Source organism: Mixophyes fleayi, chromosome 9 (genome assembly GCF_038048845.1).
Source record: "Mixophyes fleayi isolate aMixFle1 chromosome 9, aMixFle1.hap1, whole genome shotgun sequence".
NCBI lineage: Eukaryota > Metazoa > Chordata > Amphibia > Anura > Limnodynastidae > Mixophyes > Mixophyes fleayi.
In genome coordinates, this window is record NC_134410.1 from 109,819,470 (window position 1) to 109,847,362 (window position 27,893).

The following is a 27,893-nucleotide window of genomic DNA, read 5'->3' on the forward strand; positions in this document are numbered from 1 at the left end:
TATGAGATAATGAGAGAGTAGTACATGTATAAGTATTAGTACATGTGAGGAGATGATGCAGGTAGTAATATGAGATAATGAGAGAGTAGTACATGTATAAGTATTAGTACATGTGAGGAGATGATGCAGGTAGTAATATGAGATAATGAGAGAGTAGTACATGTATAAGTATTAGTACATATGAGAATAGATGATGCTGGTAGAGATACTTGGGACGTGCCAACCAGACAAACAAAGTAAGGTAACTTTACGCCCCTTCATCGTCCCCTCACTTCTCTATTGGATTACTCTGACTTGCCCCTCCCACCCTTCTAACTCTGAGCCAATGGCTGCGGCGGATAGGGGAGTGGCTTCGCGGGCTTGTTGTGATGTGCGGCAGAACGTGTGTCAGACCGGCAGTGTCCGGAGCTGCTGGGTGATGGCGGCTGTAATGTGGCGGCGGCTGCTGCGTGACGCTCCCCGGAGAGCGGCCTCGGCTGCCTACAGTACAGCCAAGGACGGCGGCCCTGCTGCTGTGCCCTCCCAGGTGCCTCCAGTCCCCGCGCCTGGGCCCCCCACCCCGGCACAACCTCATCTGCACGCCCGCTTCTCGTCCACCTCCATCGCCCCTAAGGTCGACAACAAGAGCTTCTTGTGGTCCCGGTACGGGGAGATGAAGAAACTGGTGCAAGGTATAAGCTGCAGCTCTCTTCTTATGGGTGCACTTCTCAAGCCTATGTAAATATCAGTATATATAACTACACCCAGTCACCTCTGCTGCATCGTGCTGCAGACTAGTGATTGTTATTTCCATATTTACCTCCCATCCATAGCTGCAAAACTGACATTTTTAAGTTGGAAGAAAATTTATATTTTATTTATATATCCATCCCACAGAGCACATAACCATTTTATATTCTTATTATTGCATTGGCTGGATTATAAAGATGTTTATCTTCTCAATATAATATGGTTTTAATTTACCAATCTGTTGAATTATACTTTGATTTCCTGCAGCAATTGAGCAAAACATAATGCCCATGTGTACAGCCCATGCATGCAGTGATTCCAACCAAATTGACGTTAAATATCTACATAGACCAACATCAATATGTGATGATGATCATGAAGGGGAGTTGTTGTTTGTCACTTTTTACCATTCACAATTTTGTTGCAATTTGGTCCAAATTAGACATAACTATACCACATGCCCCTAATCTCATGCCTCACCCTTTGCCTGTGAATCCATGATGTAGCATGAGACAGTTAAATGTCTGAGCATGTTGACATGACTAATATACAGTTAAGCTTAGCTGTAATGCCTGTCATTCAGCACACATGCTGAGTAACAAAGCATGCTCTTGTTGACACTGTCCCTTTTGAAAGTATTTTAAGAAGTCACTGAAACTTTCCATAGTAAGATAAATACTGAGCAGTAAATCTAATATAATGGCTTATAATTAGCTGCAGATCTAATAAGATGTAACTTATCTCCTATATATTGTAGCAAAGTTGTTTTTATAAATATATGTATTTAAATGTTAGCCAGTATGGACATTAAAAAATAATCTTCAGGGGTAAACAGTCTTAATTATTCTGTGGTACATATGTTACTCAGTAGGAGTTTGTCTAGTTTGCAACAAACTCTTTAAAATGTTATGATTTAAAAAAATAAATAAATACATTAAAAAGGAGCATTAGTTAGAAATTGGTACATTTTATAAAACACTACACAAACCCCTGTAAATGTCACACATTAGAACATTTAAATGATTTTTGTGTGTCTGACAACCACCTGAAAGCCAATTTTATTTAAGTCTTCATGATTGGATGTTCTGGAGTAAATGACTAATATGTTGTCTTGTAACAAACGTGTTTGTATATGTGTATATATATATATATATATATGTTTTGCGTGTTGATATGAGTGTCCTTGCAGCAATAATGTACATTGCATTAGAGGTGTAGATTATTTTTCTACTTTGTGATCTGCAAACGGAATGTGTTCCTTAAATGTATGCCTCAGTTTGGTACCATAAGCTTTATAACTTGTACTTTACATTGATCTTCACACATCTGACCTCGCCCCCATGCAGTGTAATATCTTTGGACAGAAGTGCATTTGTTTACTGGGCTCCTTTTGTTCCACATGTGATGTAAATGCTGAGGCTGATCCATACACTGCCTGTCTGTGTCTGAAGCCTTTGTCCTTGTCTGGCGCTCTGAATGGTGTGGTTTGAATGTTGGCGTGAAAGTAATTAAGATGCGGCTTGTTGCCTTTTTGGCCCCTTTGTCAGTGTTAGAATTACTGCATCTACAGCTATGCTTCTGTGTGCTCGTTTTCAGTAAATCTAAATGTTTTAATACAATGCTATATATTGGTGTTCCTGAGTTTTGCAGCAGTGTCTACAAAGCCCTAGGGGTATATCTATTACATGCTGGCTTGAAAAAGTGGAGATGTTGCCTATAGCAACCAGTCAGATTCCAGCTGTCACTTTGTAGAATGTACTAAATAAAAAATGGCTAGAATGATTGGTTGCTATAGGCAGCATCTTCACTCTTTCAAGCCTGCAGTTCAGAAAATATACTGTCTTTGTTAGGGATGTATTTAAGTGGTGATGGCTCTCGGTGATTATATTAGTAGATTATACGAATTGAGTATATTCAAAAGAAGAAATGCCCACAAGATTGGCAAATTGTTTTGCGAATGAGCTGCAGTGCATATAAAAAAACATTATTGTACGTTTTTATCTATATCTGATATCTATACCAGTGAGTCCTTCTGTGCCTATTGAGCTTGCCAATTAGACAGGTCACCTAATCCTTTTCCAGTGGACACGTTCAAACATTGTCCTGGCAGAGGATGCTACTCCTACATTGCAGCCAGCACGTACTGGGAGGTACAACTTGCATTCACGTCCAGGGAAGTAAGCCTATAGATGAGTCATTTCATACACCTATGTGTGTTGTTGTTTTTTTTTATGTTAAATACTGGAATTTGGTATTAAAGCTTTAATCTACTTGTTTCTCATCATTTTAATTCTGGGAGTTAGTTACAGATGACTATTATGAAACAAGGAGTTGTATGGAAAACATTGTTTACAAAATATTATGATCTCCTCAGGCTTTTCATAGCATAATGTAAAACTAATTCTACATAGCTGCGTTGCGGAGTTTCTCCCACTATTGTGGAATTAAAAGTCCTAGCATGCCTGGAACTCATATTTCAGCAAGAGCTGGAGAACCAAAGGTTGAATACTTCTGTTATTGAAGTTTGTCTTTACCAAAACAAACATTGTTACACATGTATGGCAGCTACATATCTTTGTCACACATGTGGGTACCAGCAGGGTTTAGGTTCATGCTATCTTGCCTCTGTTTCTTTTAGAAAGAGGCAGAAGTTTTCTTATCGGATTTTAGCAGGCCCAGTCCTGTGCACTTTATTTAAATGACGTGGCAGTCCCAGTAGAACTGCAGTGACGAGGAGCGATTTATATTGCTGTGCTGCCAAGAGCCACATTTGTCCACTATCTAAACTCTGCTGTTTTGTTTTTTTGTCCCTTTTCTTTCCAATTGTGTTAAATTGCTAAAATGTACATTGCTTCAGTGTTGGGAGGGTGGGGATGTTTTTTTTGGGGTTTTTTCTAAGTCTGTCTTCCTACATATTTTGCTTCCACTGTTTTGTGAAAATGTGCTTGCATGTGCATTTTATGCAAGCAAAAGTATCCTCTGGAGGTTATAGTTCTTGGACTTAAGAACAGTGTTCCCTAATTCTACATGTTCATACATGCCAGAGAATCATCAATGTTGGTTAAATAGAGTTTTGTTTTTTTTGTTTGTTTTTCATATGCCTTCCAGGCTCTGAAATGCAGACTCTCCCAATAACATCATACCTACTGTATTGAGATTAGTTGTTTTTTTTTTTTTGTGTCATTGTTAAATGTTTTTGTGTTGTTGTTGTTTCTAGCTTCTGTTCTAAGGACATTGAGATTCCTTTTTATCCATATGGGGCTGATTATATTGACTCGTTGTCCCTCCCCCCTTCACTACCAGGCAATTTTTGTTTTGAAAGGATTTTGAATTAGTGGGGGATGTAAGGAATTGATCTCGGAGTAGTTCAAACAAAATTCCTTCAGTCAAAATAATGTGCCCTGTGGATTTCTTTCTCTAGGAGGAAAGTTCTGCAGCTTTTAATTAATTGGGTTTTAGCAGCAATTCCTGATTGTGCAGGAAAAAAAACTAGTGATACTTTGTATTAAGTGTAGTTTTATAGCTGTTCTGACTGGTCTTGTAGCTGACACAATCCATAACTATGCAACAGCTTAATAAATTGTACAATCCTCTGATTATGATGTATTGACAAAATCGTATGCTTATTTTAAGAAAAATACACCAGATTTTGGAACAAAACCAACACTGTAATTATATTTAGGGTGAAGTAAAAAGGTGACAAAATTGATTTAATATATTGCGTTTTTATAACTAGAATACTGTTTTTGTGGGTTGCCCTCCCCCCTTTATAATAAACATACTCTTATTGACATTATCACCATTTATTTATATAGCGCCACTGATTCCGCAGCGATGTACAGAGAACTCATTCGCATCAGTCCCTGCCCCATTTACAATCTAAATTCCCTAACACACACATACACATTTTACCCTACATCCTGATTATTTTTCACAACTTGCTGTCCATCGCCCTGACAAAAAGACGGGAGATATTTTTTTGGGTGGCTGGACCAGTGGCAGAATTACCATTGGTGCAGCAGGTACAGTGCAATGGGGCCTGCTGGATGGGGAACTAGCAAGCTCTGGGCCTCTGTTCCCTCCTCCACGCCTCCCTACTTCGGGGCCCACGGCTCGCTAGTTCCGCCTCTGGCCTGGACCTATATCAGAGAAGCCAGCCCCATCTTATCGCTAAGTAATGGTCACGTGAGATGATGATATTTATAGTGAATAACTCCATTCATGGTTAATCTCGCTGCTCTTTCCCGTTTCCAGATCTGTTGCCTCCAGGGGTGTGTAACCTCCTGAATTCTTCCACCATCTACGCCAACAATGAAGTCTGTCTGGGAGACATAGAGATTTATGGCTTTGACTATGACTATACACTGGCACTGTACTCCAGTGCGCTTCACTCCATGATCTTCAACACTGCCAGGGATATATTGGTGGAGCAATACAAAGTAAGTCAAGGATGCTGAGCCTGGGACATCTAAATGGGGGGGGTTATTTAAAAACATTAAACAATAAATAAATGTAAAGGTTATGTCTACTAAATGTGAGCTATGAAACTGCTTATTTTACAAATTGTCATCTCCAAGCATATGCCCCCCATTGTGACAGCTAATTAAACTTGTTTTTGGTCACTCTCCTAAGAAATATGCTTCCTCATAGCAGGCCAAATCTGCATTGTCAAATTTATAAGAGGTTGTAAATTTTAGTATTGCCGTTAGTGTCTCTTAAGCACAAAATACATGATCCTGTAGTTGATTGGTCGTCTTTAAAGAGAGGGGGGGGGGGGGGGGGGGAGAATTAATTTCACACTTGCGTAATACAATCACAACCGCAAAGTAAATTAATTGTAACTTTCACACGCCGTCACTGGGGTACACAAGTCTGTCTGGCTCCTTTTTTAAAAAGCAATAAGTCACGAATTCACCTTGAGCTGTACTAACATTTAGGGCTGTGCGATAGGGGAGCAGCCATCCAAGGCGCAACATTGAAGGAGGGCACAGCTTATAAATATTTTAGGTTCCCAGTTGCTACAACTCTGCAAATACTATTTTATGCATAAAATAACTGAAGGGTTAACTAAATATGACAACCCTGTCTGCTCCGTGACTCCTTTAGAGTAGGGTACTATGTTAATACGGATTGGCTGATTCAAACACATGAGCACGGCCAGTGGTATCGGTGTCTCAAATGCATTTTTATCGTTTTGACCAATATCCGATCCCTTTAGTAGTACACAGCCCTAAAGACGTGGGAGCAGCTTTATTTGTCTTGTATAATGGAGAGGTGATATAGTTTAGTGTTAGAATTGGAATGTCAGGGTAATGACAAAATAACTTATCTTAATTTCTGAAAACCTTTTTGTTTAGTGCTCCTTCTACATACTGAACTTTATTTGCTTAGAAATAACAGACATGCACATTATGGCTCTTCTCTTACATATGTAATGTCTTGTTCTTTTTATTGCTAGTACCCAGAGGGGATCCTGAAGTATGAATATCTGCCTAACTTTGCAGTAAGAGGTCTGCACTACGACATCAATAAGGTAATCTAAAAACAGGATCATATATCTTAGAGTATGGCATCTGAGAAAAGCCCCAAACAATGTGTATGCGTCCTCCACAGTATCTCTGCTATTAAATCATGGAGCAAATGCTAACACTGTTCTTAAGATAACAACTATGTGATCATGTTTACTCGGAGCATTTGCAGCCACTAGTTAATACTAGACAAATAACAGGATATCATGGTCGCAGAATTATCCTTAAATATAACCTATTTTGTGTAGATTAAATATAGCTGCATTGTATTAAGACAGAACATGCATTATTGTGACGAGTGTTCAGCTTGGTGTTTATAGCGCTATCACAGTATGTAGTGATCAGTATAGAGGTGGTCATTGATTGTCAATTGGCTTGTAGGCTTTAGCTGGGGGATTACGTTTTATAGCCCTGAATTAAAGCCTTACCTGTTACGTGTGAGCTCTGTAATCCATTATGGTGCTTTTCAACAGTGTATTTTTATCTGACTTCCAAGTTGTGACCCTCTGACATTTGTTGTGTTTTCTGTTATATAGGGCCTGCTAATGAAGATAGATGCATACCACTACATTCAGTTGGGTACCGTGTACAGGTAATATTGTGCAGCGCTCATCTTGAGGGGATCATGATACAAATTGCATACGAGGGTCGTTGGGCAAAATGTATGTGGCTATTGTAAGGCAAAAGCGATGTCCGCATCTGACATTTGAGACTACTGGTGGGGTGGCTGGTGGGACATTGTACCCTGTACAGGAAGAATGGGATAGTTTCTAGGGTGGACCCTACTCATGAAATCGTGACACTACATGGAATATTCATGATATCACAAATCTGTTTACAAACTAAATTACTATAGCAATCTATGCACATAGGCAGCCATACTTGTTAGTGTGTTGTGTTCCGCTAACCTTCTCGTATTGTAGCAGTACTATGATCTGCTCTCCTCCCATTTCACTAGGGGCCTGAAACCAGTATCGGATGAGGAGGTGATGGAGCTGTACCAGGGCACCAACCACATCCCCCTTCAGCAGGTCAGCGGTTTCTACGGCAAGGTAAGGCTCCGCCACGCGGAGTGTTTCTCCAATGACTGTAGTTGGTTTTCTTACAAGAGTCTGATTCTTTAACAAACTGTCCTGTTCCATTCTTTTCTTCAGGAGGAAAACATTACTATAACAAAGGGGCAGTGAAATCTAGTCCACAGATTTGTGATCTATTATATATCTTTGATTTCCATGGTGGGGTTGTTGACTTGTTAGAATATATAAACCCTTTATTTTAGGGCATCTTATCTTAAGATGCTAAAATGGCATCTCCAAAACAGGTGTTAGTTATCCCTCTGTACTGTACCATTACTTCCTAGACTGACCTGGATTAGTAAAAAGCTACGTGCCCGCAGACACCAATTTCCCTCTATCTGAAGAATCAACCATTTGTTTTACGTTAAAAAATAAACGAAGCAAATTAGTGGGGTTATTTTTTAACCAACATAGATATTTAACTTTTTAATATAACTTTTAATAACATGATTAGTTACAGGCTTGCATACACTAACCAGGTATTCTTCTACACACTACTGACAGCTGACTTTCTGTGATCTCTCCCATCAGGGTCCTGCTGTCAAACAGTACATGGACATATTCTCTCTGCCGGAAATGAACCTCTTGCAAGTAGCCAATGACTTTTTCCTTAGCAATGACATTGATTATGACCCTATCCACCTCTACAAGGATGTCACAGTAAGTATATATAACTATGTATTCTGATCTATTATATATTGCTGTCCTAAAGGGGAAAATTAGACCGATGTCCAGCCGTATGAATGCATTGTTGTGCTGGAACACTGCATACCCCATAGAGAACTTTGTACAGCTAAAACAACACTATAACTGCTACTGTTTGTACCCTCTGTACAGCACTGTGGCATATGGTGGTCTTATTGATTTGTAAGAAGCCACAGTGCCAGACATGCAAAATAGGGAAATTAGTGCAGGTGTAAAGACAAAAGTAGAGCGAACTTACCTGAGATAATGGAAGGGAGTTGCATAATAAAGCTGGGTACACACTACAGGTTAAATTTGAACAATAAACGACCATTGGGTCCAGTATCATTAGTTTGTACGCTCCCACGATCATTTTTTATTGTACCAAAGTGCATCATATTGTTCGTTTTTATAAACGGACTAAAAATCACTATGATGGAACGACATCGGACAACTGGAAGTATGTACGTACTCGCGGCCAGCAGTGTAGGCAGATCTCTATGTAGTGTGCAGATTCCGGATCTTTTCAGCACGTAGTTATGACTGATGAAGAGCACAGATCTGAAGGTAACTCGTGTAGGTGTGTACACATGAATCTGCATGCTCATCGGGACTTTGAATCGTTTTGTAAAATTGTTACAGAAATGGCACCTGCAGTAATACTCTGTAGGGTGAACGCAGATTAAGTGTGGAGATTGTACCTGTGTGAGTAGTATAGATGGGCGTAGGGTTGGCTCTAGTAAAAAGGTAAGTTTTTCGCAAGCATTATGAGGTTGAGGGAGAGACTCGGGCATGGTAGGGAATTCCATAGATGGGAGAAGTCTTGTAGGTGTGAGGTGATCAAAGAGGATGTGAGGGAAAGGAGTTTAAGATGTATGTTAGTGTTGTACTAATTGTAAACATTTGTTGTAGAAGAAAGCGTTCTTATTGGTCCACACTGCATGTGTATATTGAGTAGTTGTAGGCACTTTTTTTGTCTTAGAAACACTTTTTCTGTTATTCTAAGTCTTGTACATGTTTGTTATTAGTTTCGATGTAAACAAGATATTTGCAAAGCCTACTAAGGGTATTTTTAATTGGCCATATAACCTTAGCTGCAGAAAAATATAACTGCCTTTTTAATATTAAATTTCTGTTTTTCAGAGATTAACTGATCTATACAAGTTGTTTAAAAAAAAATTAAAAAAAAATGGTTTGTGTTTCTCCAAAAAAGCCACATGACTAATAAGTGTGGTTCCTGACCAGAGATAAGCGATTTATTCTGTGGGTAGCACAGTATGAGCTGTGACCGACTCCAGATCTGCAGCCTTCTTTGTTTGTGATCTCTTACAAATACTTTGAAGGATTTATGTATATTTAATAAGCCCTCAGAGCATTTGTCTGCTCCTGGCTGTTAATCTGGCTTCAAATTTCCCTGTAACTTCAGTTGTTTTGTGAAGAAAACAAAAGTGAATATTACTTTATATAATATTTTTATGCATCTGGAAAATATATCCAGAACTGTTGGTGCATATTGAATGTGTGACTGTATATTTGCTAAACCAAAATCGGATTTGGGGGCACAGTGCAGGGGGCTCTGTTCTCCTCGTTTTTTATGAAAACAAGTCTGGCTGGAACTAGTGTGGACTGGAAATGTATCGCAGAGGTGGTTTGTGTGTGTGTGTGTAACACCACTGTGTGGTTTGAGGAAGCTCCCTGTATTTTGTATCTGCCCTCCCCCCTCCAGTACTTATGTGTGTAAGTGAGCCTGACTGGAACATTATGTGCCAGAACGTGAGCAGAGCCGTGTGATGTAACCGTCCCACAGATGTTGGTTATCTCACAAGCAGCGATAGACTCTATCAGCCAGCTTGCACCGAAGGAGGGAGGGGGGGAGCTGTTGTGAAATAAGTAATGTGCCTGTTTGTCTGTAGCCCTCAGCCCTCTATTTGCATGGGGCACCAAGGTATAAATTGAGTGCATAATAAAAAACATTGTCAATGTTATAGACTAGACAAAATTGGTGGCTACTTATACAACAATTTTTCATAACCTTTACCTTTGCATTCTGGTTAGACCAATATGCAATATCTAGCAGTTATCCTCATGTATCAAACTCCTATTGTCCCATAGATTGTAATCTTGTGAGCAGGGTTCTCTTACCTCTGTCTGTATGTATTACCCAGTATTGTTTTATTAATGTCTGTTCCCAATTGTAAAGCACTATTGAATTTGCTGCCGATATATAAATAAATATTGAGTACTATTCAGTTGTGGGATGGGGCAACTTTTCTGGATACATCATAATTATGTAGTTACTTAAACCTATCTTTTTAAATACTTCATCAACATTTATTTATATAACGCCAGCAAATTCCGTAGCGCTTTACAATTGGGAACAGACATTAATAAAACAATACTGGGTAATACATACAGACAGAGGTAAGAGAACCCTGCTCGCAAGCTTACAATCTATAGGACAATGGGAGTTAGAAACACAAGGGCATGTGCTACATCATATTGCACAATGGACCAGCTAGAATGCAAAGGTAAAAGTATTGAGTGGGCTGTGTGTTGCAGTGTTGATCAGAGGGTTGTTGTCTTGTGTTAGCTGTGTAGAGGATGGTAATAGGGTAATCTAGGGAGATTAAGATGGTGGTTGAGGAATATCATAACCTTGTCTGAAGAGGTGGGTTTTCAGTGAACGCTTAAAGGTTTGACGTCTAGAGGAAAGTCTTACTGTGCGTGGGAGGCAATTCCACAAAGTACCCGAGAATGGGAGGATGTGATGAGAGTGGAGGAGAGACGTAGATCTTGTGCAGAACGGAGGTGTCGAGTGGGGAGATATTTCAAGACCAGTGAGAAAATGTATGTCGGTGCAATTTTGTTGACGGCCTTGTATGTTAGTAGAAGAACTTTATATTGAATTCGTTGAAATACAGGCAGCCAATGTAGAGACTGACAGAGTGGCTCAGCAGAGGAAAAACTGTTAGCCCGCCCCTGTAGATAGGCAGGATGAGAACCAGGATAGGACAGTGCCTTCAAGACCACGGGATTGTAGCGTTTGTATAAGGAGCGAGTGGTCAACAGTGTCAAATGCAGCAGAGAGATCCAGGAGAATTAGAAGAGTAATGGTTATTATTTTTTGCTGTGAAATCATTGACAACTTTGGTCAGCGCAGTCTCTGTGGAGTGTTGAGAGTGAAAGCCTGACTGAAGAGGATCCAACAGGTTGTTTGCTGTAAGAAAGTGTGCGAGGCGAGTGTAGGCAATTCTCTCGAAGCTTGGAGGGGCCTGGGAGCTGAGAGATGGGGTGGTAATTTACGAAAGAGTTGGGGTCAGAATTCTGTTTTTTATAACATGGGAGTAATCACTGCATGCTTGAATAGTGATGAAAAAATACCAGTAGAAAGAGAGAGAGGACAGATTTTAGTTAGAGGGGGAATGAGAACAGGAGACAGGGACATACCAATTTGTGAGGGAATGGGATCAAGAGGACAGGAGGTAGAGTAGGAAGATGAGAAGAGTAGAAACTTCCTCTTCATTTGTGGGATCAAATGAAGTGTCAGAGGGTGCTACAAACGAATTGAGCCGATTGCCTGTCAAGGGAGATGATACCATTTCAAGCCTGATCTTATCAATTTTGTCCTTGAAATAGGAAGCAAGATCCTGTGCACTGATGTTAGTTGGAGAATTTGGGGCAGGAGGATTCGGAAGAGTTAAATGTGTTAAAGAGGCGTTTGGGGTTAGAAGCCTGAGCATAGATGAGAGATCGGTAGTATGCTTGTTTAGCAGTGTCCAGAGCATTTCTATAGAAGTGGTAGATACCAGTATATGTGAGGAAATCATTAGAGGTACAAGATTTACGCCAGTGACGTTCAGCTTTACGAGCGTTTTTGTAGAGTTCGTGTTACTGTAGTGTGCCACGGTTGGCAACGAAGTCTACACGAAGTATGTAGTGTCGCTGGAGCCACTTGATCCAGAGCAGTTGCTAGGGTTTGATGAAAATGGGATACTGCCCGATCAGGAGAGGAGAATGTAGAAATTGGGGAGAGAAGGTGTTGAAGAGGTGGAAAGCTGTTGAAAATCAATAGAGTTGAAATTCCTGCGGTTGTGATACTTGTCTTAATACTCCCTGTGAGGGGGTTAAATGAAATATGGACCCTTTGGCAATAGGATGCAGCAGTGAGCAATGATTTGGTGACTATGCACATAGGGTGTAAACACACACATGGGGCTGTAATGCAGAACTGGGCCCTGCTCTCAAGAGCTTACAATCAAGTGGAAGCTGAACAGGCAGAACTGGAACCTGTTCCACTGATTGACTTGTCGTAAAGCTGATTGAACTTTCAATTGTCAACTAATGAGGGGGGGTTTCAGTAATTGTTGTAGAACAAAAAGATATATAAGCACAGAGATGTTTCCAGACCTCTTGTGGCAGAGTCTAAACCCTGAAAATTCTTCCTCCCAATGCACATTCCTGTTTCACTTTAGAGACACCATTGCTTATAAGTGCGACTGTTTAAAACTGATGTACTCCCATACTATTGGAACATCTGCATGACTTTTATGGTGTTGCGAATACAGAAAAAGACAAGCAGTGTATAGGAGGGGCACTCCTTAGGTCACAACATAAGTAAAATATATAATTTTATTAGGTATGCATTAAAATAGTCTGGTAGGACAAGAGCGAAATCATTAAAATGCAAAACACCTATAGACAGAACAGTGTTTAAGGGAGTTAAAATGCAATAACGTTTGCAATGCCTCTGCTGCTATTATATAATGCACCTTGTTAAGTGCATACGATAGCCAGCTATGATGAAACACAGCGGATGCCACTATAATGTGAATTTAGGTGTGTCTGAAAGTATGGCTTTTAGTATTTAGCCATAGAACCAAGTGTTAGTGGCATTGCCTATCAGTAGTCTCTTAAAGGTCTCTCTGTGAAAATAAACAGCGAGCTGTGTAAGCAATTACTAGTATAACCTAAGTCTAATCTACCCACAATTGTCCTACTGTGGTAGGAGTTATAAATCGGAATGAGAGTGCTGTGGTTAATCAAAGTCTCCCATAAATAATCCCTAGATAAAGGGAACTCCCACCAATCAGTACCAATACAGCATAAATTAGTGGATAAGCGGGTATAGATTAGCGCCCTATGATCGCCGGTATATGTGAGATGCCCTGCCTGTATGTAAAGCTGGGGAGCGATCAAAGGGAGATAGTTGCTGGCTAAAAGATTGGAAGTAGCAGGGCAAAACGCCAACGCGCGTTTCGCTCTGTCTTTCTCAAAGCTGCAGCGAGGAACAGACTGACAGCTCTTAAATAATGAATATAGTGGGCGTGTTGGATGACGCAACCCAATCGGAGTCAGAGGGTGGAATTATCCCCTGATTGACTTAGGAGTTGGCCAATATAGGGAGAGAATAGTTAGTTGCTAAAGTTTGCATATACGTCACATAGTTAGTCTGTGTAAATAAGTTTAAACAATGTCATAAGTAATGTTATGAAGATCTTATGGCCCTTAGGATGTGTTAATGTTGTATATCCAAACAGTTGGTGTATAAACTATATCTGAGGAGTGGACTGATTGATTACCTATAATAAGGAAACCTATATTGCGCTTAGTCAGAAGATATATAATCATAGATAGCGCTGGGTTAGGGATAGTATATTAAGAAGTCCAATGATATCTGGAACAGGACACAGTGAATAATTAATATATTAAATAAATGAAAACAAACTTCTTAAGTAAGGGTGATATGCATGGAAGACAATCCATTGATTGCTAAAGACATTTATTATCCTTCTTCCATAAAGTTGATATAACATTATCCCTTTCAATCAATGAGAAGAGCCCTACTCCCTAGGAGGAGTAATGTAATGTAACGTAAGGTACAATATTAATAAGATCCCCCTCAAATAAGTATGATGTTAAAAAAATATTTCCAATGATATATACGATGTTCATAGGGACTATTACCAGTGGAACGGGTGAGGTAAGGAGTTGATTATAGGAAGGCCATATAACTATTATAATCATTTAAGCCTTTAAGAACCATACTCCCCATTAGGAAAATTTTTCTGGTTTCCTTTTTTAATAACTCTTTTTGGATATCGCCACCTCGTATTCCCATTTTGATTTTCTCCATGGTGTAAGCTTTGATAAATTTCGGATTGCACTTGCAGACAAAACCCATTCTTAGTGTGTTTGCCCACCTTGCTCACGTATCTAGAAAGTTTCCCTCTGTGCACAAATAGCTGTCATGGTCTATTTTGAAATTTGGCTTACTTTTTTGGTGCATTGTAGTGCAGGGAAGGGAGGGGGTTACAAAAAAGAACTGGTGAACCAGAAAGAAATCCATTTTACGGAGATTGAGCCTGAAGTTCTAAACTTTAGGGCCGTTGTAAATCGTAAAATTTAACTGTAGGGGAAACGGGAGTGTTATGAATTTGGTTTTAAAGTGGACCCTGAGGGCCCTGCTCGCTTGAACGTAGTCTAAACTTCACATCAATGTTTCCTTCCTGTAACACAAGGAAATATCCTGCATAGGTTTGTCTGTACTTTGCTGCGTAAGTTCCAGAACAATGAACAGAACAATGAATGCGGTACAACTCTTTCCTTCAAAAGCACTCAAGTGTATGCAAGTAAATATGACTGTCCTTATTTCTGTGGGATTAGCCTTGGGGAGAGTTGGATGGATATAGATAGATGGCCCTTGACCCTGTCCTCCCAGTTAGGTGAGCATATATTGCATTACATTCACACCTGTGTGGACCTTTAGAGTATTTGCCCTGAGAACATAAGAATGCAATGCTTTCACCTGGGACTCAAGTAATCAGTGGAGCTTAGCACAATGGATTAAGGTTAATTAGCCCTGTGCTTTTTTAGAGTTGGTGGTTGATATACAAGTTTTATTACAGCATGTCAGAGGAGCACAGTCTGTACATTGCACAGCAAAATCTGGGGCACTATAACCTTACACAATATTATTCTGCCTATTGTGTAGTTTCCTAGAACTCTTTGGGTCAGCTGTAATGTGACAGAGTAAAGCTGGGTACACACTCCAGAAAATGTATCCTGATGCGACATCTTTAACGATTTTTGACAATGACAGAAAAGTCCCGATCGGTATGCTGATTGCTGTGTATATATTGTACACATTTTACTAAATTTACCGTCTGATCTGTGCTCTTCATCTGTCATAACCATCGACTTAAAAGATTGTGACTCTGCACACTCCATAGAGATCAACGGACACTGCTGATATGCTGAAAACACTGTAGTGTGTACCCAGCCTGAGTCTTAAGATGCCAAATAGTGCCCTGTATATTGTGACCCAAGCGTGAATAGCCAGATCAGCCTGTTTAAGGAGCTATCTATATATGTTGCTCCTCATATTTAGGTGTTAACTCGTTATTATACAGTTACTTCCCCCTGTTAAACTTTCAATACAACTCTAAAACCCAAAGGAACTAAACAGATTTTAATTTTAAAAATCTGCCTATGACATTTTTAGCTAGAAGTTGATTGGTTGCTATGACTTGTAGCAAGCATTTTGTACACTGATAATAAATATACATCTAATGCTACAAGTAGGTGGCTGTTAGTATGGGACCAAGCTAGCAATCTGTTTTTTGCTTATGCAACTCTACTTATCATATGAATATTTCACCTTGCTGCTAATGTAAGCAATATATGGCTCTCCAACTGTTTATGTGCCCAGATATGGTTAGCTTAGGGCTTGTAACACATGGGTGCTTTCAATCCCCCATATGTTTATCTTGGTGTCCACACTCCCTATGCTGGCTGCGTTCATTGAGCAGCCACGTGTTCCTGGCACACAAGTCTCAGCAAGCTCTTCCCATGGGCCGCTAGTCACTGAGGCTCATTGTCCAGAACAGTTCTAGTAGAAAAACAAAAATGACACACAGAAGTCTATAACCTGTTCATATCCATCCATCTCCTGATGCATCTTGCTTAAAGTAGTGGAAATCCATTTATATGACTTACACTGCATGTGGCAGCTACGTGGCAAAAGGTGTTTGTTTTTGGCAGAGAAAACCTTATATTCTGGTCGTCTGTCTAAATATGGATGCCTTAGCCATGCTGGACCTTGCAGTTCCATCAGCAAATATATAGTAGATTAGCCTTTTCCACCTACTGCATCTCTGTTAAGGATCTTCATTGGTGAAGGATGCTGCTGACTGGGTTGAGTGTTTGTATGTTGAGCAAACAGGAAGCATCTTGGAAGTAACATAAAAGTGGTTTGCTTAGTGTTTAGCCTTTGGGGAAAGGGCAGGGTTTGTGTCAGCAAAAATAATTTTCTATTAGTCACAGTAGAAGTTTATATAAAGTGATGGAGTTGTCTGGTAGTCTGGGTAACTCTCTTGCAGGAAACACTTCAGTACTTCACAGAAAATGATAGAGCCCTGGTGGGGGTTCCAATTGCAATCTATAATATTAGAAACCTATTAAGTACATTTGCAGCTCCTGGTTTCATGGTCTTCAGCTAAGTTTTGTGTTTGGACAATTACGCAATCGCACAAACTGTCTATACTAGTTAAGAAATTGGTGTTAATTAATGCATTTGTGTTACATGATCTGCTGGGTTAAAATGTTTCATTTTTTTTCTGTATCCCTTAAACTTGAAGGAAAAATAAAAAAATAAAAATAAAGTTTCTCTCCGCTATAATTGTATATGGGACAGCAGTGCATTTAAAGTGTAAAAACCCACACTTTCTGTATAGTGCTGTAATGTAGTAACTGTTTATTTAAAACTTCTCTTGCAGGATGCAATCCGGGATGTCCACATTAAAGGATTTATGTACAAATGGATCATGCAGGACCTTGGTGAGTGACAGTTATGTAAATATAGAACTTCTCAGATATTGTTGTTGCCAGACTAGAAAGAAGCCTTGTCCTGTTGGCCCTCACATTTAGATGTTATCTGCAGACTATCAGTGTATCTTGCAGTGTTCCACCTAAAACTTGTTCTGTAAGGGAGTAGGGCACGTAGTCTCGGGCCATGAACAATTGCTGTCTTTCAGGAAGGCATGAATGTAAACTGCTTTGCTTGATCCCTCGCAAGGTTCACCCATTGGCCCAAGGCTAGATGTGTCTTCTCCTAAGCCGGTCACAGATATGCTCCAGACAATAAGTTTTTAGTTTCTCAACATTCTATGAAAATTGTTTGTACACACCCTGCTCACATCACATGTCAGCTCTGAGTGGTGGGCTTACTGTATTGTGATTACTACAGTCACTAGTATGCTGGGGCCACAGTATGGTATTGTGGGGAAATAATCTTTTGTTTGGGTTGGTCTTCCATGGAGTACTGATCAGGCAATATTTGACTAATTCAGTCTGCTAGAAAAAAAAAGTTCTGTTTCATGTCTAAACAAGAACATATTGTTTATGAGAATGGATGTTGGTGATTAAATACATAATTCAACACATTACTTGTATTGTTTTAAAAGCATAGAGAACTCCATACCAGCTCTTGATTTTTACTCGCCTGTTTCTAATGTATCATGCCTAAGAAGGATACAAGCACTGGGCAGGTATCCTTGTGACCCTTTGTGGATATCTTGTATATAAGACATTCTAGAACTTCTGCCCTCTGATTACTATGTGTTACAGAACGTTTCCTAAACTTATATTGGAGTAGTTCTATAAAGCTACTGCTCTCCTGTAGTCCCCTTACCTGCCAGACCTGTTTCTGGAGAGCAGTCTTTGCACATGAAGTGTGTTTTTCTAGTTTCTTACAATGGCTGTCACTCCAGTTATCATGAATTAAGTGCATTGTTTTTGTTTGTACCATATCTGTTTCAGTCTTTTCCTCATGTGTTTATTGCCTTTCCCTCTGTACTTGACTGCATATTTGCCTAACACTGTTTAACTGTATAAGCATCGTGGAGTTTATACACCAACTAGACAAGCTTGCAGAGGTTTTAGTTTTTAGTCGCCCATTGTTGCTAACTGAAGCTTTCCCATTTTCCAGACTGTTGAAAGCACCTAAAAAATTCCTACCTTTCTACTAAATCCTTTCCAGCTGCTCAGATTTTAGTATCCACCCCCTCTGCAGACTACAGTCCCCATTTGTCAGGATCTGTTGTGGTTTCTGTGGAGGGGATTTTCAGCCTCTTAAGTCTGAAGTGTATATTTGTATAGCAAACATGCTGGGCCCCCTCACTCTTTGTCTCTGTATTTTCAACAATATATGCATGGTCTCTTTCACTATTGTATCTCTGTACTGTTTAGGACTTTGTTATTTTCCATTAAAAATGGATTTTGACAAGGTCTGGTATTCATGTAGAGATATTTTTTTATAAATTGTAACTTTTTTTTTTTTCCTTTTCTAATGCGACTTCTAGAAAAATATATCCTTCGTGGGGATGAGACTTATGCAGTTCTGCACAGTTTAGCCAGTCACGGGAAGAAGCTTTTCCTCATCACAAACAGTCCTTTTAGTTTTGTGTAAGTTTATTTCCGTAGGTCTGTCAATAGACGATAATACATCTGAACCTATTTATTGTGAATGTCTGAATAGCATTTTAAGAAGGATAATGCATTAGCGTTCAACTCACATGATCAACCTTTAATTTGCAGGCGCTATGTTTGTGTTAGATGAGTTCTCCTATGTATGGCTTTGCTTTTGACGATTATGCATTTTATCATGGATTTGGGAAGTGAGTCATGGTAATAAATGAACGTGGCTTTCTTAGTACATGCTTACACATAGAGGTCAGGGACAATGTGCTTTTTAAGACAAAAGTAAGATTGCTTTATCTGCATATTTGCTGGTGGGAGCCATGGTTTGTTTCCGATCTGATGTTCCTACTCCACTAATTTTGCTCAGTTTCCAGAATATCATGTAATATACTAATTTGTTCTGGAACCATTTTTTTTATCCCGTAGAGACAAAGGAATGAAGTACATGGTGGGCAAGGACTGGAGGGACTTCTTTGACGTTGTGATTGTTCAAGCAGACAAACCCCATTTCTTCAACGACTGCGTCAAGTGAGTTCTCATTGAGAGATTGGCTAGTATGGTCTGTAGGCAGATGACCTACAAGGATTGTCTTGGGAAGAGCTCTTGGTGAAGTGTCTGCATGTCAATATACTGCCTAGAGAGGCAAAACTGAGCTCCGTGCTAACCTCGGGGTTAGCACTTCCCTGATAAGAACTTGGATTTAATTGTGTGTGAATTCAGCGATATATGCAAAGATAATTTGTTACCTAGAAAGCTGCAAGCAGGACTCATGAAGGCTTCACCTGCTGTAAAGTGCGTTGGAGAAAGCTATTGGGGGGCAGAGGAATATAAATAACTTCCCTAAATAGTGTATTTCCATGTATGTGTGTAACCCTACTTTTAGACACTATGGGGCATATTCAATTGTTTGCGAAAATGCAGAAAATCTTGCGCATTACCATTATTACCGTAATAGTGCGTGTAAAAACCGTTATTACGGTAGTTTTCTCGCTGGATTTAAGCTCACGGCTCAGGGAGCTGCGAGCTGAAATCCAGCTAACTATTACCGTAATAACGGTAATGGTTTTAACGTGGCGGGGATAGTCAACAATTGAATATGCCCCCAAGTTATTACTTGCTCTTCAATGTCTTCACAACTTGTCCCTAGACAGTCTATGCATGTATTGCGACACGATATGAACTTCCTATGTTAAACCTTCAGACAGATGCACGGTTACTGTTACTTGCATAACTGTCATTAATCAGGCATGATGCACACTGTTGCTTGGTATGCTTCTGATGTAACTATTCACAGCAAGTTCGGATCATTTGCCTCATCACTTGGGCATGTTGCTTAAACACTGTAAATGATGACTTGGACGAGTCATTCTTAGTGTTACCAGATATTTATTTATAATAAATGACCAGACGTTATATGAAACTTGCTGTGAATTCCCCGCTCTGCATACAGATTGTGCAATGTCAGCAGTTGACGTAAAACTCTGACTGTGCAGTATGGCTCAGCAGAATGTGCCTATTAATCATTTATGGGGATAATGCCTAGCACTGATAGGGACTGCTACTAGTTAGTGTCCGGTCTTTGCATTTACAGGGGGGGGGGGAGCCTTTCCTGTCATGTATATGTGGCCATTCATTACTATAAGACAGTGATTTGTCTGATTAAATAGAGCAGATTCCTGCCAGGAATGGAACTGGTTTTTCTGCCCACAGGTCTCAATCCAAGTAAATAAAATACATTTTATATATGTTATGTAAGAAATGAATTCTGATGTGTTTGAATAACAAATTACACTGTACAAAGTACAATCAAACAAATGAAAGTTAACCACATTGTGATATTGTTTAGGCCCTTTCGTCAGGTGGATGGGAATGGAGACCTGAAGTGGGACAAGATTACTAAACTGGAGAAGGGGAAGGTCTACAAACAGGTACGGATCATTTGAAAGGTTGGTTTCCTTGAAATAACAGCAAGGTTGGCTAAAGGGATTATCTTCATTTTAATGCGGTTACTCCCATTGTGCAATATTTTATACAATAATTAAGCACAGATCACTAAATTATAATCTAAGAGTAGTTTCTCCCATCTTGAAGTAGCCAGTTTACTGGTGTAACTGGTGCAGTTCCTGTTTATAAAAAAAAGCTTTAGTGGCTTAAACTTACAATTCTGTACTACTGAGCAACTTGAGGGCCGGCTGTTGGATATTTCCTATTTGTATCATGGTCTCCCAGGGAATCTCGTTGAACCCACTAATGGTGCATTTTAATTTTAGTACTACTGAGCAACTTGAGGGCCGGCTGTTGGATATTTCCTATTTGTATCATGGTCTCCCAGGGAATCTCGTTGAACCCACTAATGGTGCATTTTAATTTTAGGCTGGGGGGAATAATTGTCAGTGCCAGAAGAACGGGTGGGGGGATTCAGTCCTGTCTTGGAGCTTTGAGTTGCAGTATTTAAAGCACAATTTTGTGAAACTACAAGTCCCAGCATACCATGCCAGCTATCGACTTGTAATGCATGGTGGGGGTTGTAGTTTTACAACACATGGAGAGCCACGAGTTGTCCAGGCCTGACTTGGAGCATTCTTTTTATTTTGTTTCTGTAAAGGGAAAACAGTGGGAGGTGTAGCAACCGATTGAAAATTGGCTTTTATTGCATAATCAAAGCTAATTGGTGACAGGTTGCGGTGGAGGATTACAAGTTTGTGATTTGTTAATTGGCACGCATGAGCTGGTACACAGCTAGTTGTCTTGGCGATTAGCTTGTGGCACTTCTGTAACAGTATGGCACGTTACAGCTTTGTTTTCAGGCAGAATTGGGACTTGTAACTGACCATGTTACATACTAATTACTATTGGAGCAGTAAACCTTTAAACTCAGCTGGTTAAATGAATGTACCCATTCATTGGCAGAGGCATGCTAAGTCACATGACCATTCCTGCGCCCAGGGGGGGAGAGACCCTTCACCTGCCAGCCGCCTCACACTAACTGTGACTGTTTTGGCTGTGTCCATAGAAGAGGCTGCTGCTGACGGCTGTTCTTCACACCATCCTCTCCCAGCAGGAAGCAGTCAGCTGTGTATACGTGTCACTGCTGCTGTTGGCCCTATAACTCTTTGGCACATTACAGGATGTCTCGTTTCTCTTAGGATTAAAAAGCAGAGAAGGTCTGGCCACAGTCCAGGCCCATAGAACAAAATATTCCAGACGGTTTCTTTGTACATTGTGAACACTTAACTGAATATAGGAAAGGGACTGATCACTGCGAGGGAAACCAAGCATTGTTCTGAAGCATAATTAAACACTTCTATTTTTAAAAATCATCATAATTCACTAGATTCCACTTTAAAAAAAACTTAATCTGAAACTGATTGACTAGAAGAAAAGGACTTTTTTTTTTTTTTTTTTTTTATATTTTGCACAGACTGCATGTGTTGGGCACTGCTGTCAATGAGGATTTAGTCAGTGAGTGAAGCTTTGTGTCTTGTTAGCGATCTAGAGCAAGAGCATCAGCACACACTTAATTGGAAACTCCAGGCAGAAACTAGGTTATAATGTCCTCTCCCCTAAAACGGAAGTAAGGGGTGCTAGAAGCAGGATCCCCAAGAGATCCGTACACTGGTAGAGGTAATTGGGGAGGGGGGGGGGGGAAGCGGTTGTTTCTACAACAGATAAGAATGTGGCAGTGTAGGTTCTGCATTCATATGTGTCCAGGCTGACATGTGCAGGCAGCTACAAGCTCTAAATGAGTTTACTATGCCCCAGATCATGCTGCTACTAGGCATGAGATTCCTGTTTTTTATTTTATTCACATTATTCAGGGGATATTCACATTAGTCAGGCCATTTAAAAGGGGCAGCATGGAGAGGAGGGGTAGTCGCTACTTCCTGTTTCTGCTTCTCTAGTTTGACAGCCAGAGTCCCTGCAGCCTTAGATTCTCTCTCCCCCCCCCCCCCCCCCCCTTAATGCATCTATCCGTGCATCCTCAGGCATCAGCAATTGAAAAGGTTGCTAGCACATATACAGGTAGTATTGGATTTCATGTTGGGGCTAAGTAAGTTGTCAGAGACATATCTAGTGTTTGTTTTTTTTATTGATGGTCGTCTATAGGTTTTTGGTCAAACTTTTAGGGGGGAAAAAAAATTCCAATCGCACAACACGTGAGCAGCTCTCCCTCCTTTACAGCAGGGAGTTCAAAGCATTTCTGGCGTGGGTGTTGGTAGGATATTAAAAATATGTAGTAGGACCAGACATTTTGCTGTGTGGGGTTGTTTTTTTTTTTTTTTGTTTTTTTTTACCCTTATAAAAATTAAGGTTATTGTTTGTCTTTTCATTAGGTGCGTATTAAGTACTGTCAGCTGGTCTCCTGTTTTTCTGTCAGGGTTGACTGGTGTTTATTATGTATCTCAGAGAATGTTCAGACAGTGGGGAACGGTGTCTCTAGTTTTATTTACTCTGACTGCGCTTGGCCTAGGTTACTAGTGAGTGATTTGTATAACAACTCTGCAGGTATATGAGGGTGTTTCTATTGCTGCACAGGATAAATCATCCTGGCTCTTACAATATTGCCCTGACCTCAGCCTATTGAGCTTTCCCACAGTTGTCTATGCATGCTACGTGATCCTATAGAGATCAGCTGAACAAAAGGTTTGTCTGATATGCAGTTAACCTGTGTGTTGCTGTCAAATGATGACCCAGCATCCTTGTATAGCTCTTCCCAAGGAATGCAATCTAATCACTGTACATGGCAAACAAAGGGTTACCATCAAAGCTGGGATTCATGTCTATTAACATGTCCACTTTTGTGTTTATTTTAAGACTCAAAACATGTTCAGAAAAACAAACTAATTTAAAAAAAAAAAAAAGGCCTTTTGCATCAAGGACCTGGCTATGTCTAGTTTTGAAGGATATTGTGACACAGTGAGTCCTCTGATACATTAAAGGATTCTACAAAGGACAGGAAGGAAATGCTAGAATAAGTGCTTTCTGCAATAGAGGATGCAATCTCATAGGAGACGTGAAGCGCATTATTGTACACTGTTATAAATAGCTAACATTTCAGGACTGAACCGCTTTGGCAAAAGATCCAAACTTCCGAGTGCAGGGAAGAATAGCGATTTAAATCTAGGGGGTGTTTTTACTAAGCGGGGATTCTGTAGAACAGCCGATTGTCGGCACTTTGCAGCCGTTTAATTAAAACGGCAACGGGCTCTGCCATTTAACAAAAAAAAGACTGCAAAGCACCAAGAATCGGCTGTTAATTGCAACTGTTGCTTAGTAAATATACCCCCAGGAATTTTTAAAGCGCCCACCAGTCCTCTCTGTGTTTTGCCATTAGACTGGTTACATGACTTTGTTTTTTGCTTGGTACATCTAAAAAGTGCTAATAAGAATGGCCCTATGTTAGTGCAGATGACTGGGGTATCTTCTCTACTAGAAAGTACTTTCATCATTCTGTCCAATCAGAGGCTAGGACTGTTTAGGTTTTGGTTAAGTAATGGTTATAGTTGAGGAACATTGTAAGACATTCAATGAATTGTTTTACATGCTTTAATGTGTTTGTTGAGCCAGAATGGGTAAAACATTGGTATTGTGTAATAACTTCTCAATAAGCATTCATTTTTATCATCTTGTGCAGAGAATATCTAATCATCCACCTCGCTCCCACTAAATTAAATTGTAATAATGAAGGTGCTATTTTTACTTGAACCCTGCTGAGATAATTCCCCTCTTCTGTTTCTGTTTCAATCTTTTTTGAATAAGGGTAGATGACCCCAAATAAGTCATTTAAAATTATTAAATAATTAAGACCTGTTCAAAACTTGTTTGAAAAAGCTGCAACTAAATATCTTCTATTGTTTTGTTCTTCCAGGGTAACTTGTTTGACTTCCTTCGGCTGACAGGGTGGCGTGGTTCCAAGGTGCTTTATTTTGGGGACCATCTGTATAGTGACCTTGCAGTAAGTACCCTGCCCTCTTGTACTAGTGACTGTGTGCATGTTATAAAAGTGATCCCTGTGTCTAATACCTGCTCCTCCCAAAGGATCTGATGCTCCGTCACGGCTGGAGGACGGGAGCTATTGTGCCGGAGTTGGAGACTGAAACCAAGATTGTGAACACGGAGCAGTATTCCCAGTCCTTGACCTGGCTGCAGGCTCTGACTGGGCTTCTGGAGCGCATGCAGGTAATCATGTACCAGCTACTGTGAAATATATAAAAATATGAAGTTACCTGTGTGTGTTAGAGAAGAAATGTAAAAAAAAATCCAAATGTGGTGGGCTTTTGATTTTTGTGAAGTGGTTATACCAGTAGACGTGGTGGTGGTGGGGTGCTCAGGACTATAACGTCCTTTGATTGCGACTTCCATCTTTTTTTAGACACTAATCAAAGGTTTACCTATCTGCTCACATAATTGCAATAACATGTCATTAATACACACAGAACTAGATCTGTACACAAATAACAAGTTAGAAATATCACAGTAGGTAATAGATTTTTTTTTTTTTAATCCTTTGTTTTTGTTGCAGAACTTCCATGACCCAGAGTCTCAGAAGGTTCTACAAGACTGGATAAAGGAGAGACATGAGCTGAGGTACGGACTGGTATTCTAGCTCCGCTTTTTAGGACACCGCTGCATTCCTTTTCTCTGGCTAACCCAATACAGAGCAGAGAAAAGAGCTTATCTCTTCCTATTCATGTCTAATCTTGTGGCGGCAATAGCTAGCTAAGCTCCAGCTTGGGAACATTACATTTATTTTCCCAGTGCAAATGGATGAACGAGTTCTTAAACACTGTTTTTTTTAATCTATTTTCTATGCCCTTTTCATGCATTACATTTTTACCAATGCAATATATTAGTGGTTTTGGTGCGTTAATATTTAAATATACCATATAAATTTTCTAATGCACTGGTGTGAACAGCACAGATGACTCTCATCATCATCTATTTATATAGCGCCACTGATTCCGCAGCGCTGTACAGAGAACTCATTCACATCAGTCCCTGCCCCATTGGAGCTTAGTCTAAATTCCCTAACACACATACACACATACACACATACACACATACACACATACACACATACACACATACACACATACACACATACACACATACACACATACACACATACACACATACACACATACACACATACACACACACATACATACATACATACATACACACATACACATACATACACATACATACACACACACATACATACACACACACATACATACACACACACATACATACACACACACACACACACATACACACTGATACAGACTAGGGTCAATTTTTGATAGCAGCCAATTAACCTACTAGTATGTCTTTGGAGTGTGGGAGGAAACCGGAGCACCCGGAGGAAACCCACGCAAACAAGGGGAGAACCATTCAAACTCACAGATAAGGCCATGGTCGGGAATTGAACTCATGACCCCAGTGCTAACCACTTCGCCACCGTAATGGGTCAAAAGCTCGGATTTAATTTTTTTGTTTGTGGGGGGTTTTGTGGTTTTTAGATTTTCTTTTGAAAAATGTATTTTACTTTTTCATTAATAACATGTAGAAGATTGTATAAAAATTTATACAATTCCATTGTTTACATTCTGAAGCTAACTTTATGTAACTGCTTCTTTCAGGGCTGTGACCAAGAACTTATTCAACCCCCAGTTTGGTAGCATCTTCCGCACCTGCCACAATCCCACGTACTTTTCCCGCCGGCTTTGCCGCTTCTCTGACCTGTACATGGCCTCAGTCAGCTGCCTCCTAAACTATGATTTAAGTTACAGGTTCTTCCCCCGCCGCACCCCATTGCAGCACGAGGCGCCCCTCTGGATGGATCAGCTCTGTACAGGTTGCATGAAAACGCCCTTCCTGGAAGAAATGGCCCACATCCGCTAAACACCCAGGACCACCCAGTATAGACTAAGACGTGATTTTATACTCCATTTATTTTTTCCTTTTATTCCAGTACTGTTTGCACAAAGACGAGTGCACAGTGTTTTCCAGAATACACAGGCAGCGGATTAATGTGTGTGTATAAACTGTGCAACTGTGTTTTTGAAGATCTATTCCTCCTCTCTGCTAAGGTTCTTTTACAAGTCACTTTAGAGTACAGAGATGATTTTGCTTTGTTTACAATGGACAGATTTAATACTAGATTTACTGCCTTGTAGTATTACACACGGACCTTCATTCTGTGGCACCGTGTTTAGTTACCCTTGTACTAGCCCTCATCACTGGCGCTAAAGTTGGTCTGGATTAATGGTAACCTTCTGGAATGAAACTCGCTGGATGAGTTGCACATGTCTGTATGATCAGTGTGAAATATTTGGAAATTTGCCATCTGTTGACCAAGCCAATATCTGCTTTTTTACTTAACATTGTTGGTGCCTATAAAGGAGTTTGTGTGACTTAATAACGCTGATCAGCAAAATGAGAAATACAGACATGGTAAATGATTGGTCTACAAGAAAATGTCAACTGCCAAGATTCCTCTTCATTAATGAAATTGCTGAGCGGAATTATGCCAACTTGAATAACATGAAGGGATCCTTATCTCCGGGAATGTTGTGCACCATAATCATGATTGTGACGAGATTAGTTCAGGAGTTAGACTGTTCTTTGTCCCGTGTAGGGCCTAATCTTCTGACCTGGACAAGAACCAGTGTGATACATTCTACAGGTAGGACCGGAAGCTTGCAGATTCAGTGACACTTAAAAATGATTTTTAGAGCCGAGAGTTTACGCACAATTTTTTTATTTCTAAAGAAATTTAGCCTTTGTCCTTGTGAGGCAGGTAGACAAAAAGACGTCTGTTTGCAACATCATTGGATATTGAAGGAGGTAATGAATGTGACTTTTAAAAGGTTTTTCAGGGTATGATCAGAGATATGAGCCACACTTAGGTCTGACACTAAGTGTAAAGAAATAAGCTTTGGACTTATCTCTAGTAAATGCATAGGTCAAAGTCTTGGGTAAGTAAATGACGCGATTGGTTGACGAGGAAGTGAAGCCCTGCACAGTGGTGCTTGAGTACCTGCCGTGTTTTACTTTTCTTGTATAGGTGTTTTTATATTCTGCTGGGGTACGATCCCCATGAATGTTTGTTTGTTTGTTTTCTTAGATTAACATGAGAACCATGAAGTGGACGCATTTACTGGTCTGTGCAGTTTGTGTGATGTGCTTTTGATTTTCAAAGGCTTGACCAAGCTGTACGATGAAAATCTTCAAATAAACTTTCAGTAAAATGTTTCTTTTCTTCTTTGTGTATGTGACGTTCTAGTCCACCCAGAAACCACATAACTGAGCCAAATACATTCTGTTTTCAGTAACGAAACTTGATAGGAACACTGAGAGCAAAACAAAATGTCTTTGGCTGGTAATGGTGTTT

The 27,893-nt window shown here is 40.0% G+C and overlaps 1 protein-coding gene across 1 annotated transcript; it reads left to right on the forward strand.

The window, feature by feature from the left end:
- The first annotated feature begins 374 nt into the window (after positions 1 to 374).
- Positions 375 to 27,754, forward strand: LOC142100944 (5'-nucleotidase domain-containing protein 2-like). The gene is made up of 14 exons (XM_075184868.1): positions 375 to 671; positions 4,984 to 5,168; positions 6,188 to 6,262; positions 6,794 to 6,849; positions 7,216 to 7,309; positions 7,865 to 7,993; positions 16,792 to 16,852; positions 18,376 to 18,478; positions 18,920 to 19,021; positions 20,340 to 20,421; positions 24,363 to 24,449; positions 24,533 to 24,673; positions 25,017 to 25,081; positions 26,140 to 27,754. The coding sequence occupies exons 1-14, from the start codon at positions 419 to 421 to the stop codon at positions 26,399 to 26,401; spliced, it is 1,695 nt and encodes a 564-aa protein (XP_075040969.1). The 5' UTR covers positions 375 to 418; the 3' UTR covers positions 26,402 to 27,754.
- The last annotated feature ends 139 nt before the right edge of the window (positions 27,755 to 27,893 follow it).

Excerpts from the sequence above, each read along its gene's own strand:
- LOC142100944 (XM_075184868.1), top strand. The coding sequence starts at position 419 with ATGGCGGCTGTAATGTGGCGGCGGCTGCTGCGTGACGCTCCCCGGAGA. Across the intron at positions 7,994-16,791 it reads ACCTCTACAAGGATGTCACA|GATGCAATCCGGGATGTCCA; the intron begins GTAAGTATATAT and ends CTTCTCTTGCAG. Across the intron at positions 16,853-18,375 it reads ATGGATCATGCAGGACCTTG|AAAAATATATCCTTCGTGGG; the intron begins GTGAGTGACAGT and ends TGCGACTTCTAG.